Raw genomic sequence first — 13,628 nt, forward strand, 5'->3', positions numbered from 1 at the left:
TTCCTCCTCCCCATCTCTCCCCTCTCTCCTCCTCCCCCTCTCTCCTCCTCCCCCTCTCTCCTCCTCCCCCCTCTCTCCTCCTCCCCCTCTCTCCCCTCTCTCCTCCTCCCCATCTCTCCCCTCTCTCCTCCTCCCCATCTCTCCCCCCTCTCCTCCTCCCCATCTCTCCCCCCTCTCCTCCTCCCCATCTCTCTCCCCCTCTCCTCCTCCCCATCTCTCTCCCCCCTCTCCATCTCTCTCCCCCTCTCCCCTCCCCATCTCTCCCCCCTCTCTCCTCCTCCCCATCTCTCTCCCCTCTCCTCCTCCCCATCTCTCTCCCCTCTCTCCTCCTCCCCATCTCTCCTCCTCCCCATCTCTCTCCCCTCTCTCCTCCTCCCCATCTCTCTCCCCTCTCTCCTCCTCCCCATCTCTCCCCCTCTTTCCTCCTCCCCATCTCTCCCCCTCTCTCCTCCTCCCCATCTCTCCCCCCTCTCCCCCCAGCAAACCAAAGAGCGTGTGAAGCTGCTGATCCAGCTAGCAGATGGTTTCTGTGATAAAGGCCATAGTCACGCTGTGGAGATTAAGAAGTGGGTGACAGCGGTGGACAAACGCTACAGAGACTTCTCATTGCGTATGGACAAGTACCGGACCAGTCTGGAGAAAGCACTGGGCATCTCATCTGACTCTAACTCCAAAGCTGTAAGTCAAGAGGGTGTAGGGGGGTCGGTGGGTGTGGGGACGGTGTGTGGGGGATGAGGTGAGGTGTGGGGACGGTGTGTAGGGGGGTCGGTGGGTGTGGGGACGGTGTGTGGGGGGTCGGTGGGTGTGGGGACGGTGTGTGGGAGGTGAGGTGTGGGGACGGTGTGTAGGGGGGTCGGTGGGTGTGGGGACGGTGTGTGGGGGGGTCGGTGGGTGTGGGGACGGTGTGTGGGGGGTGAGGTGAGGTGTGGGGACGGTGTGTGGGGGGGTCGGTGGATGTGGGGACGGTGTGTGGGGGGTCGGTGGGTGTGGGGACGGTGTGTGGGGGGGTCGGTGGGTGTGGGGACGGTGTGTGGGGGGTCGGTGGGTGTGGGGACGGTGTGTAGGGGGGTCGGTGGGTGTGGGGACGGTGTGTGGGGGGTCGGTGGGTGTGGGGACGGTGTGTGGGGGGTGAGGTGAGGTGTCCATATAATGGTTGCTGGAAACCAATATGGAAAAATCATCTCTGCACACTGAAGATGGCTTTTAGCAGAAACATTGGTCCGTTCCCTAATAATAATAAAATAACTACGCTCTTTAAAAGTACTTTTTGGGTACACAATCTTCTGTATTTTTTGTAAATCATCTCGCCCCATGTCTCTCCCTCTCTCCCTGTCAGAGTAAGGATCTCCAGTTGGACATAATTCCAGCCACACCTCAGGGGTCAGAGGTCAAGCTGAGAGACGCGGCTCACGAACTCAACGAGGAGAAACGCAAGTCCGCTCGCAGGAAGGAGTACGTCATCACTTCCTCTTAACTTCCTGACACCGATTTAGATCAGTGACACTCATAATCAAGCAAGCCCAAAAGCCAATCAACCAGTCATCCCCACTCATCATCTCACAACTACAACTGTTGTAGCAGCACTACTACAGGACACACACACACACGCAGCCTCAACTAGACACGACTTTGACACGATTCATCCGTGTAAATGGACAGAGCAGAGGGACTAAAAGGATTCTATTGATAATGATATGAATCGAATCAGCAGAAGAGGCTAACCGTGTGTGTCTGTGTGTGCGCGCCTGTCTGTGTGTGCGCGTGTCTGTGTGTGCGCGCGTGTCTGTGTGTTCGCGCGTGTCTGTGTGTGCGTGTGTGTATGTAGGTTCATCATGGCTGAGCTGATCCAAACAGAGAAGACCTATGTGAGAGACCTGAGGGAGTGTACGGACGTAAGTAAACCTACTCTCTCTCTGTCTACCCCCTTACCTATAGTGGGATTCTGCTGCCAATGTCTGGCGCCACCTTGTGAAATTGTAACACAACACATGTGGAAAAACATCTGACCAACATGGAAGACCAATAACACAACACATGCACATATAACATGTAGGGTTGCCGTGTAGATTTCCATTAAATGCAGCGGCTGTGACTTGATGGATCTGATATATCTGGCCCCTCCATGTGTGTGATCTAATCCTCTCTCTCCATCCTCCTCCCTCCAGACGTACCTGTGGGAGATGACAAGTGGGGTAGAGGAGATCCCTCCTGGCATTGTCAACAAGGAACACATCATCTTTGGGAACATGGTGGACCTCTATGAGTTCCATCACAAGTAAGTCACTCTCCCTGGGTCATTCTCCCCGTACATCCACAACAACCTATATCCGCGTTAAGGTTCATTTCCAGTGCTGAAGCTATGTATACTAACAGGAGTTATTCTCTGGTTTTATGGTGTTTGCTCACGTCCTTCCTCTCTCTCTCTCTCTTCCTCCCTCTCCTCCCTCACTCATCCCTCTCCTCTTCCCTCCTTTTTCAACAGTATCTTCCTCAAAGAGCTGGAGAAGTATGAACAGCTACCAGAAGATGTGGGCCACTGCTTTGTCACCTGGGTAAGTGGGTGTGTATCTGTTCTTGTCTTTCTCAAGACAAGTGAGTTGGTTCATAAAATGGCCGAATGTAGGTTTGTGATCAAAATCAAATTGTATTTATCACATGTGCCGAATACAACAGGTGTAGACATTACAATGCTTACTTACAAGTCCTTAACCAAAAATGCTTTAAGAAGTCTTAAGGAAAAAAGTGTCAAGTAAAAAATAGAAAATCAAAGTAACTTGACATCTGTGATATAGATAGAGAATGATTTCTTAGGACAGGTAGGAATAATGATTTCTTAGGACAGGTAGAAATAATGATTTCGACAGGTAAGAATAATGATTTCTTAGGACAGGTAATAATAATGATTTCTTAGGACAGGTAAAAATAATGATTTCTTAGGACAGGTAGAATAATGATTTCCTAGGATAGGTAGAAATAATGATTTCTTAGGACAGGTAGAAATAATAATTTCGACAGGTAATAATAATGATTTCTTAGGACAGGTAATAATAATGATTTCTTAGGACAGGTAAAAATAATGATTTCTTAGGACAGGTAGAAATAATGATTTCTTAGGACAGGTAGAAATAATGATTTTGACAGGTAATAATAATGATTTCTTAGGACAGGTAAAAAATTATTTCTTAGGACAGGTAGAAATAATGATTTCTTAGGACAGGTACAAATAATGATTTCTTAGGATAGTTGCAAATAATGATTTCTTAGGACAGGTATAAAGACTTAATATCTCTACTTATATGTGATTGGTAAAAAAAGGAAACGTATGTCTTTTTTTAAATTGTATTTATTTAGCCTTTATTTAACTAGGCACTTTTGAGTAGCTACATTTGTTTTAACTCTTTGTTATGTATCTGTGTGTCCAGGCTGATAAGTTCCAGATGTACGTCAACTACTGTAAGAACAAACCAGACTCCACCCAGCTCATCCTAGAGCATGCTGGACCCTACTTTGACGTGAGTATCCTGCCCTCCAATTGGCCCATACTGTGACTGACAGCTCCCTGCACCCAATCACACCCAATGTGTTTCTCTGTGTGGGCGTGTACAGGAGATCCAGCAGAGGCACCGATTGGCCAACTCCATCTCCTCCTACCTGATCAAGCCTGTTCAGCGAATCACCAAGTACCAGCTCCTGCTCAAGGTAACCATAGCAACCCAATGTTATTAAGCACATACACAACGTCTACAAATGTTTGTTTGTATTTGCTTATGTTTACATTGTGATGAGCAGGGATGTAGGGACATACCTTTTTATTTGGTGAGTAGCTTTTATGCACCCATCACGCTAGTTAGCATCAGTGTTTACGTTACATGCCATCTCCACCGGCGTTCAGCTCATCTTTTTGTTCACCAGTACATCCCAGGTTATGGGTAATCCCCCTAATGGACTTATTATCATTCACAATAAATATGACGTATTTGCTTTCAAAGGGTATTTGTTGATGGTACCTCTCTGGTGTATGTAGGAGCTGCTGACGTGCTGTGAGGAGGGGAAAGGAGAGATCAAGGATGGACTGGAGGTCATGCTCAGTGTCCCCAAGAGAGCCAACGACGCCATGCACCTCTCAATGCTGGAGGGTGAGAGGCACACACACACACACACACACACACACACACATACACACGTGCGCACACACACACACATATGCACGCACGCACGTGCACACACACTTTCAAAGTCAACAATGCTTATGCGCATACGCATGGTGAAGTAACTCTTTCTTTAACTCTCTTCCTCCTCCCTCCCTCCCTCCCTCCCTCCCCCTCTCCTGTAGGTTTTGATGAGAACATTGAGTCTCAGGGAGAGTTAATCCTGCAGGAGTCCTTCCATGTGTGGGATCCTAAAACTCTGATCCGTAAGGGACGCGAGCGTCACCTCTTCCTCTTCGAGATGTCCCTCATCTTCAGCAAGGAGGTCAAAGACTCCAACGGACGGAGCAAGTACATGTACAAGAGCAAACTTTACGTGAGTACAACTCTCTCTCTCCTGTCTCTCTCTCTTTTCTGTTTTAGTCATTCCCTTTGTCTGTGTCTCTCTCTCTCTCTGTCTTTCTTTCTCTTTAGTTGTCTCTATCTCTGTTTCTGTTTCTGGTGTGTCGTTGGCTAGAAATAAAATGGCAGTAATTTGTCTCCCTCTCTCCAGACGTCAGAGTTGGGGGTAACAGAGCATGTTGAGGGAGACCCCTGTAAGTTTGCTCTGTGGGTGGGACGCACCCCCACCTCCGACAACAAGATCGTACTCAAGGTAAGAACAGAGAAGAATACCTCACATCCCTCTCTCCTCTCTCCTCTCCCTCTCCTTTCGCTCCTCTCCTCTCTCTCTCTCTCCTCGCCCTCTCCTCTCCTTTCTCTCTCTTTTCTCTCTCCTCTTTTCCTCCTCTCTCTCCCTTCTCTCCTCTTCTCCTCCTCTCTCTCTCTTCTCTCTCCTCTCCCTCTCCTTTCGCTCCTCTCCTCCCTCCTCACCATCTCCTCTCCTCTCTCCTCACCATCTCCTCTCCATCTCCTCTCTCCTCTTCTCCTCCTCTCTCTCTCCTCTCTCCTCACCTCTCTCCTCTCTCCTCTATATATCCTCTCCTCTCTCTGCTCTCTCTCTCTCCTCCTCTCTCTGCCTTATTACTCTCTCCTCTCTCCTCCCCCCCTCTCTCTCCCCCACTCTCTCTCTCCCCCTCTCTGCCTTATTACTCTCTCCTCCTTTCGTTTACTTCCCTCTCCCCATCTCCCATCTTCTCTTTTCCGTCTCTTCTCTTCTCCTCCCCCCTTTTCATCTCCCCCCTTTGATTGCATGACTCTATGCTGCTGTCTGGTGGATGTGAAGCTTCCTATGAGCCTTCGTATGTGCTTCTCTGTTTCTTGTTTCTCTCTGTATCTCTCTCCCTCTTTCGATCTCTATACATATGTTACTTGGGTCTATCTCTCTCTCTGTGTTCTGTCTAATGACTGTTCTATCATACAGTCTAGTCTAGTACAGTACATTACTTGGGTCTATCTCTCTCTCTGTGTTCTGTCTAATGACTGTTCTATCATACAGTCTAGTCTAGTACAGTACATCTGCGTCTTGGGCTGTTTTGTTTATGTTTGTATCTCTGAATATTAACCGTTCGTTCGCTAACCAACCGTGGGCTAACATGCTTACGCCAACACCACTGACATGAACTTTAACCCCTAAACTCCAACAATTGTTCAAGCTCCCACATGCTCCCACTACATTCTATATCCTTAGTATGTAGTAGAGGCCTATACATATTTACTGTCTAGAAAAATGGATCTCTTCTTTTTTTATGATTTGACACCCTTTACATGTTGACCCTCTTTCTCTAATTTTCCTTCTCTCTCTCCCATCTTCCTTTCTTCCTCTCTTTCCATCGCTCTCTTTTTTTTCTCTCCTTACCAAACTAAACATCTTCCTTTCTTTAACACCCACCTCCAAAGCTAGTTTTAATACTGAAGCTTTATGTTTGTGCCAGTGGTTGGAAAAGTATGTTTCCCTACTCTTAACCCGATGTGTCTGACACAATATATTGACTTTGTTCCTATTCTGCTCATCTACCTGTGCTGCCCATATTAACCATTAACTGGCCACCACCAAAATACTGTAACTGTTGTCCGTCCGTCATCTCGAGACATTCTGTCCTCATAGAAAATGTCATATAAATTAACTAAAAACCAAAAAAGTGAAATTCTCTATTCTATATTTGAACCAAAGCCAAGTCAGGGATGCAAACATGGATCAATGGTGAGTAATACTGTACTAACTAGCCTAACACCTAACACAGCCCTCGGCTGCATCTCAATACTCTACTGTGGCCTCCTCTCTGTCTCCTCTCCTACTCTCCTTTCTCTGTGTTTCAATGTCCAAACTAGCTTACTACTTAGAATGAAGCCATGTGATGCGCATGCGTTCTAAATGGTATGCTAATGTGGCTATTGGAATATAACAGTTTCTTCTCCAGGGGGGTCTATGGAACTGTTTAGACAAAAATATGACTTCAGAGACCGTGGTGATTTGGTGAATTAACCTTTGACCCCTCCTCCCTGGCCAATGGCAGGCGTCGAGCATTGAGAACAAGCAGGACTGGATCAAACACATCAGGGAGGTGATTCAGGATCGAACCATCCACCTGAGAGGAGCTCTGAAGGAACCCATACACATCCCTAAGTCTGCCACCACCAAGCATCACAAGGGACACCGCAGGTACAGGTACACAAGTGCATTAGTATACTATACACACACAGAGACACTTACAGTGAGGGAAAAAAGTATTTGATCCCCTGCTGATTTTGTACGTTTGCCCACTGACAAAGAAATTATCAGTCTATAATTTTAATGGTAGGTTTATTTGAACAGTAGGAGACAGAATAACCAAAAAAATCCAGAAAAACGCTTGTCAAAAATGATATAAATTGATTTGCATTTTAATCAGGGAAATAAGTATTTGACCCCTCTGCAAAACATGACTTAGTACTTGGTGGCAAAACCCTTGTTGGCTATCACAGAGGTCAGATGTTTCTTGTAGTTGGCCACCAGGTTTTCACACATCTCAGGAGGGATTTTGTCCCACTCCTCTTTGCAGATCTTCTCCAAGTCATTAAGGTTGAGGCTGACGTTTGGCAACTCGAACCTTCAGCTCCCTCCACAGATTTTCTATGGGATTAAGGTCTGGAGACTGGCTAGGCCACTCCAGGACCTTAATGTGCTTCTTCTTGAGCCACTCCTTTGTTGCCTTGGCCGTGTGTTTTGGGTCATTGTCATGCAGGAATACCCATCCACGACCCATTTTCAATGCCCTGGCTGAGGGAAGGAGGTTCTCACCCAAGACTTGACGGTACATGGCCCTGTCCATCGTCCCTTTGATGCGGTGAAGTTGTCCTGTCCCCTTAGCAGAAAAACACCCCCAAAGCATAATGTTTCCACCTCCACGTTTGACGGTGAGGATGGTGTTCTTGGGGTCATAGGCAGCATTCCTCCTCCTCCAAACACGGCGAGTTGAGTTGATGCCAAAGAGCTCCATTTTGGTCTCATCTGACCACAACACCTTCACCCAGTTGTCCTCTGAATCATTCAGATGTTCATTGGCAAACTTCAGACTGGCATGTATATGTGCTTTCTTGAGCAGGGTGACCTTGCGGGCTCTGCAGGATTTCAGTCCTTCACGGCATAGTGTGTTACCAATTGTTTTCTTGGTGACTATGGTCCCAGCTGCCTTGAGATCATTGACAAGATCCTCCCGTGTAGTTCTGGGCTGATTCCTCACCGTTCTCATGATCATTGCAACTCCACGAGGTGAGATCTTGCATGGAGCCCCAGGCCGAGGGAGATTGACAGTTCTTTTGTGTTTCTTCCATTTGCGAATAATCGCACCAACTGTTGTCACATTCTCACCAAGCTGCTTGGCGATGGTCTTGTAGCCCATTCCATCCTTGTGTAGGTCAACAATCTTGTCCCTGACATCCTTGGAGAGCTCTTTGGTCTTGGCCATGGTGGAGAGTTTGGAATCTGATTGATTGATTGCTTCTGTGGACAGGTTCTGTGGTTCTGCTTCTGTGGACACTCCCTTTAAGAGTGTGCTCCTAATCTCAGCTCGTTACCTGTATAAAAGACACCTGGGTGTCACGTATGTGTGTAGAAACGGACCAAGGCGCAGCGTGGGTATCGTTCCACATCTTTTATTTTAATGTGAAACTTTGCAAGACAAACAATAAACTATAAACAAAACAACAAACCGTGACAACAGAGGTGCAACATGCACTAACTCAAAATATCTCCCACAAACACAGGTGGAAAAAACGACTACTTAAATATGATCCCCAATTAGAGACAACGATGACTAGCTGCCTCTATTTGGGAATCATACAAACCCCAACATAGAAAAAAGAAACTAGAACACAACATAGAAAAAATAAAGTAGATAAAACCCCCCCAGTCACGCCCTGACCTACTCTACCATAGAAAATAAGAGCACTCTATGGTCAGGACGTGACATTGGGAGCCAGAAATCTTTCTGATTGAGAGGGGGTCAAATACTTATTTCCCTCATTAAAATGCAAATCAATTTATAACATTTTTGCCATGCGTTTTTCTGGATTTGTTTGCTGTTATTCTGTCTCTCACTGTTCATATAAACCTACCATTAAAATTATAGACTGATCATTTCTTTGTCAGTGGGCAAACGTACAAAATCAGCAGGGGATCAAATACTTTTTTACCTCACTGTATATGCGTGTATACACACACACACACACACACACACACACACACACACACACACACACACACACACACACACACACACACACACACACACACACACACACACACACACACACACACACACACACACACACACACACACACACACACACACTGACCTCTGTCTGTGTTTGGGCTTTGATAGGGATGGAGAGGACTTGGACAGCCAGGGTGATGGCAGCAGCCAACCAGACACCATCTCTATTGCCTCACGCACCTCACAGAACACACTGGACAGTGACAAGGTGAGCACACACACACACTCTGGTCATCTCTCTGGCCACACAGAACATAGACGGGTGAAAACAGCACACAGTATTTTTAAAATTACGTTTTATCATGAAGGGAAGGCTTCAGTTGAAAAGGACCTGAGGACTTTGTTGCCTGCTTTACCCTCCTAGGGGAATGATGTAATAATGATTCTACATTCCTCCTGATCATCTCTCTGTCCTCTCCTCCAGCTGTCCGGGGGCTGTGAGCTGACCGTGGTGATCCATGACTTCATGGCTGGTAACAGCAACGAGCTGACCGTCCGGAGGGGCCAGACTGTAGAGGTTCTGGAGAGGTGCCATGACAAGCCTGACTGGTGTCTGGTGCGGACCACGGACCGCTCCCCTGCCCACGAGGGACTGGTACCCTGCACCATGCTCTGCATCGCCCACTCACGCTCCTCCATGGAGATGGAGGGGATATTCAACCATAAAGGTGGGTGAGGAGATCTGTAGTAGGGGCTAGCGTCTTTTGAGTTTCAGAAAAGCCCTATATTTAAGCAATAAGGCCCGAGGAGGTGTGGTATATGGTCAATATACCACGCCCAAGGGCTGTTCTTAGCACGACGCAACGCGGATTGCCTGGACACAGCCCTTAACTGTGGTATATTGGCCATATATCACAAACCCCTGAGGTGCCTTATTGCTATTATAAACTGGTTATCAACGTAATTAGAGCAGTAAAAATACTTGTTGTGTCATACACCTGGTGTACGGTCTGATATACCACGGCTGTCAGCCAATCAGCATTCAGGGCTGGAACACCCGAGGTTATAATATTGATTATTATTTGATGTGTAATGGGTGTGTTCAAGACTTTGATAACCTCTCTTTCGCTCTCCCTCCTCCCCCTCCTCCCTCTCTCCCTATCCAGACACTCTGTCAGTGTGTAGTAATGACTCCATCATGCCAGGCTCCTCTGCCACCCTGCAGCCTGGGCATCACGGCATGGGCTCACACACCTCGCCCGGACCTAAACGACCAGGTAAACACCCGCACCTCGCCCGGACCTAAACGACCAGGTAACCACCCGTACCTCGCCCGGACCTAAACGACCAGGTAAACACACGCACCTCGCCCGGACCTAAACGACCAGGTAAACACACGCACCTCGCCCGGACCTAAACGACCAGGTAAACACACACACCTCGCCCGGACCTAAACGACCAGGTAAACACACGCACCTCGCCCGGACCTAAACGACCAGGTAAACACACGCACCTCGCCAATCTTTAGCAAAGGGATTGAACAAACAGTTCTAAATTCAAAGTGGTGGAAAAGGAGAAGTTGTGTGTTTGTGCGTGTCTAGATGTCAGTGTTAACATTCTCTACCCCCTTGTCCCAGGTAACACCCTGCGTAAGTGGCTTACCAGCCCAGTGCGTCGTCTGAGCAGTGGCAAGTCAGACGGGCACGTGAAGAAGCTGGCGCACAAACACAAGAAGGTGAGGAAGAGTGGCGAAATGACGGGCAGCACCCAGAAAGACTCTGACGACAGCGCTGCTACACCCCAGGACGAGACTGTGGAGGAGGTAAGGGGGAGACCTCAAAGTCTTCTGTGTGTCTGTGTCTTCTCTTTCTCTCTACCCTCTCCTCTCTCTGTCTCTCTCTATCTCTATCTAACCTCTTTCCCTCTCTCTCTCCTCTACAGAGAGTGCGTAACGAGGGCCTCTCTAGTGGGACCCTGTCCAAGTCCTCGTCCTCTGGGATGCAGAGCTGTGGAGAGGAGGAGGGTGAGGAGGGGGCCGACTCCGTACCCCTACCACCCCCCATGGCCATCCAGCAACACAGCCTACTGCAGCCTGACGCACAGGACGACAAGGTAACGGTTAGGGGAGAGGGGAGCTGGAGAATAGGGGTACAGTCAGCCTGACTCTCAGGAGGGTAAGGTAACGGTTAGGGGAGAGGGGAGCTAGAGAATAGGGGTACAGTCAGCCTGACTCTCAGGAGGGTAAGGTGGAGGGGTGGGGAGAGAGGAGCTGGAGAATAGGGGTACAGTCAGCCTGACTCTCAGGAGGGTAAGGTGGAGGGGTGGGGAGGGGAGGGGGCTAGAGAATAGGGGTACAGTCAGCCTGACTCTCAGGAGGGTAAGGTGGAGGGGTGGGGAGGGGGAGGCTGGAGAATAGGGGTACAGTCAGCCTGACTCTCAGGAGGGTAAGGTAACGGTTAGGGGAGAGGGGAGCTAGAGAATAGGGGTACAGTCAGCCTGACTCTCAGGAGGGTAAGGTGGAGGGGTGGGGAGGGGGGTAAAGAAAAGAGAGCCGAGGTCAACTGGTAGACGCATCAAAAATGACAGATAGGTTTATAACCAGTAACAACCCTAAACTACCCCCATTTCAACTACCCTTCATATGAGAAAGAAGACTGATAATAATATTTGATTAATTAAATGTTTTTTTTGTTGTTAATAAAAATAGTACAAAATGTGTCCTTGAGCAAGGCACTTAAGCCTAATTGCTTCTGTAAGTCTCTCTGGATAAGAGCGTCTACTAAATGACTAAAATGTAAATCTAAGATCTCCCACCCAGCAAACTCATCCTTTCTGTTACGGTTTCTCTCTCCTATGATTTAGTCATGAGTTTGATTATTTTGTTATTATATTCTACAGACAAACATTACATCAATTTGAGTTAGTTTTCTTAGCAGGGCCCATAATTCACAAAACGTCTCAGAGTAAGAGTGCTGATCTTATTCATTACGATGAAAGGCAGAAGTGATCCTACTCTGAGACTCTTTGTGAGTACAGGCCTAGATGAAAATTGATTATGAAACATTGAGGCTGCTATTCAAATAGAAATGCAAGGAAATGCATCAGTTACTGTAGCCGTCATGGATTCACCTTTTCTTGGCGCAGCAGCGTTTTTCTCTGACACTAATTTGTGTTTCTCTTTTTGTTTTTGTTTCCGACTGTATGGTTGGTTTGCTGTCTGTTTACTGTTTACCATGCTGTAGCATTACCTTGATTTATGTCCTGTCTTTGCTTTGTCTCAGTTTCCATACCTCTCCATCTCCTGAAACAATCCTTCCATCTCTCTTTCCCTCCTTTTCTCTTCCCTCGATACTTCAGTTCTCTCTCTCTCTCTCTCTCTCTTTCTCTCTCTCTCGCTCTCTCTCTCTTTCCCCCCTATCGGTAACTGTACTATAGACGTAGTTGCTGTTTTTCTTTCGGTTCTTCTTATGATAGTTAGTTGAAGGACGAGGACTTCTAGGTCTTTCTAGGTTGCTCTCTGTGGAAAAGGACAGTCTTCCAAACGTCTCTCTCTCTCGAGCTCTTTTATTCTGCCTGCCTTACTCTCACTTGCTCTCTCAGCCGCTCTTCTACGCCCAAATCTGCTCACTCTCTGCTCTCAGTATCTGCAGGGCTTTATTCAACTATAGAATTACTCCCCCTCTCCATCTTTCTTTTTAGTTTTGATTATTTGACATTTTATCATCATCAGACTGGTTCCTTCAAAAAACTACTCCAAGTTTTATTATGCACTTTACATTTTTTTTAAAAAGTATTTATCTGCCTCGTTGCCTGGTAACTCCTCCGTTTGTTGCGTGATTACACCCTCAGAATAACTCGGAGGCACATGCAGAACAGAGTAGGTAGAAGTCTCTAGAGGCTGATGCAAGGTCAGTTTTGCATTCTCTCACACTATTCCAGATAAAATTGGTGCAAACTGATCCTGGATCTGTACCGAAGGGCAACGTCTAGTGTTCAGAACACTCGTACAGACAAACCGATGACTCAGATCCCCCTTACTCCCTCCTCCTCACCCCTCCTCACCCGTCTTCACCCCCTGTGTGCGTTAACCCCATTGCACCGTGTGATTAATTGGCACCTACTGTAAGCCCTGGCGTGGCCAGAGGGTACACCCCAACACCCCACCACACACAGACCCTTAGTGGGGCACAGCACAGTCTGGAGACAGCACAGCAAGGGTGAGACTCTCCCTTACACTTTACTGTACCTCCTTTCTTTTTCAATGTCCTTTTGCAGTGTACAGTTCATATTTAACTCATCTCACATCTTTAGTTTTTATTCTCTCATTCTTTAAAGCTCATATCATACGCTTAACATCTCTTTTTTCTTTTTCAATGGCCAGTTCCAGTTCATTATCATTTATACACTTTTTCCAATTCCCTTATTATTATTATTATTATTATTATTATTGAGAGTTCATATCTCATTCACTTATGTATGTCTTTTTTACATCTCCTAACATTAACCTCTCTCATTTACAGTCTCCTACACTTTCTTTTTTACTCTATATTTTTGTGAAGCTTTTATTATTTCCTTTCTCACTTACACACCTGTGTAACCTCTTTCCTGCTCTTGTTTTTCAATGTCATAGATTTGACCTCGTTCCTATGAGACTCATTGCAGACTGTTTTCCTTTTGTCACGTTAAGCACTTTCTTTTAGTGATCATAGATTCACTTTACCCTTCAACTTCATATTAGAACCTCTTTCTTGTTCTGGTCAACATTGGATCATTCATTGAGAGCAGAGGATCAAAATACAACCGTAACCGTAACATTGTAAAGGTAGACTAAGAGAGATGACGTCAT

The 13,628-nt window shown here is 46.8% G+C and overlaps 1 protein-coding gene across 8 annotated transcripts in view; it reads left to right on the forward strand.

Moving 5' to 3' along the window:
• The window catches only part of LOC106588786 (triple functional domain protein), a 109,678-nt gene that overhangs the window by 80,155 nt on the left and 15,895 nt on the right, over positions 1-13,628 (forward strand). For 3 of the 8 annotated variants that reach the window (XM_045709540.1, XM_045709543.1, XM_045709542.1), the window contains 17 exons: positions 481-678; positions 1,337-1,452; positions 1,826-1,892; positions 2,166-2,275; positions 2,483-2,552; positions 3,423-3,512; positions 3,607-3,699; positions 4,025-4,136; positions 4,334-4,524; positions 4,702-4,803; positions 6,262-6,291; positions 6,605-6,756; positions 8,951-9,050; positions 9,267-9,510; positions 9,949-10,059; positions 10,420-10,604; positions 10,724-10,894. In XM_045709540.1, coding sequence (XP_045565496.1) covers positions 481-678; positions 1,337-1,452; positions 1,826-1,892; positions 2,166-2,275; positions 2,483-2,552; positions 3,423-3,512; positions 3,607-3,699; positions 4,025-4,136; positions 4,334-4,524; positions 4,702-4,803; positions 6,262-6,291; positions 6,605-6,756; positions 8,951-9,050; positions 9,267-9,510; positions 9,949-10,059; positions 10,420-10,604; positions 10,724-10,894 — 2,142 coding nt within the window. The remainder of the gene's footprint in view (positions 1-480; positions 679-1,336; positions 1,453-1,825; positions 1,893-2,165; positions 2,276-2,482; positions 2,553-3,422; positions 3,513-3,606; positions 3,700-4,024; positions 4,137-4,333; positions 4,525-4,701; positions 4,804-6,261; positions 6,292-6,604; positions 6,757-8,950; positions 9,051-9,266; positions 9,511-9,948; positions 10,060-10,419; positions 10,605-10,723; positions 10,895-13,628) is intronic. The other 5 variants (XM_045709545.1, XM_045709546.1, XM_045709547.1 and 2 more) reach the window with 3 other exon arrangements.

Source organism: Salmo salar, chromosome ssa27 (assembly GCF_905237065.1).
Source record: "Salmo salar chromosome ssa27, Ssal_v3.1, whole genome shotgun sequence".
Classification (NCBI taxonomy): Eukaryota; Metazoa; Chordata; class Actinopteri; order Salmoniformes; family Salmonidae; genus Salmo; species Salmo salar.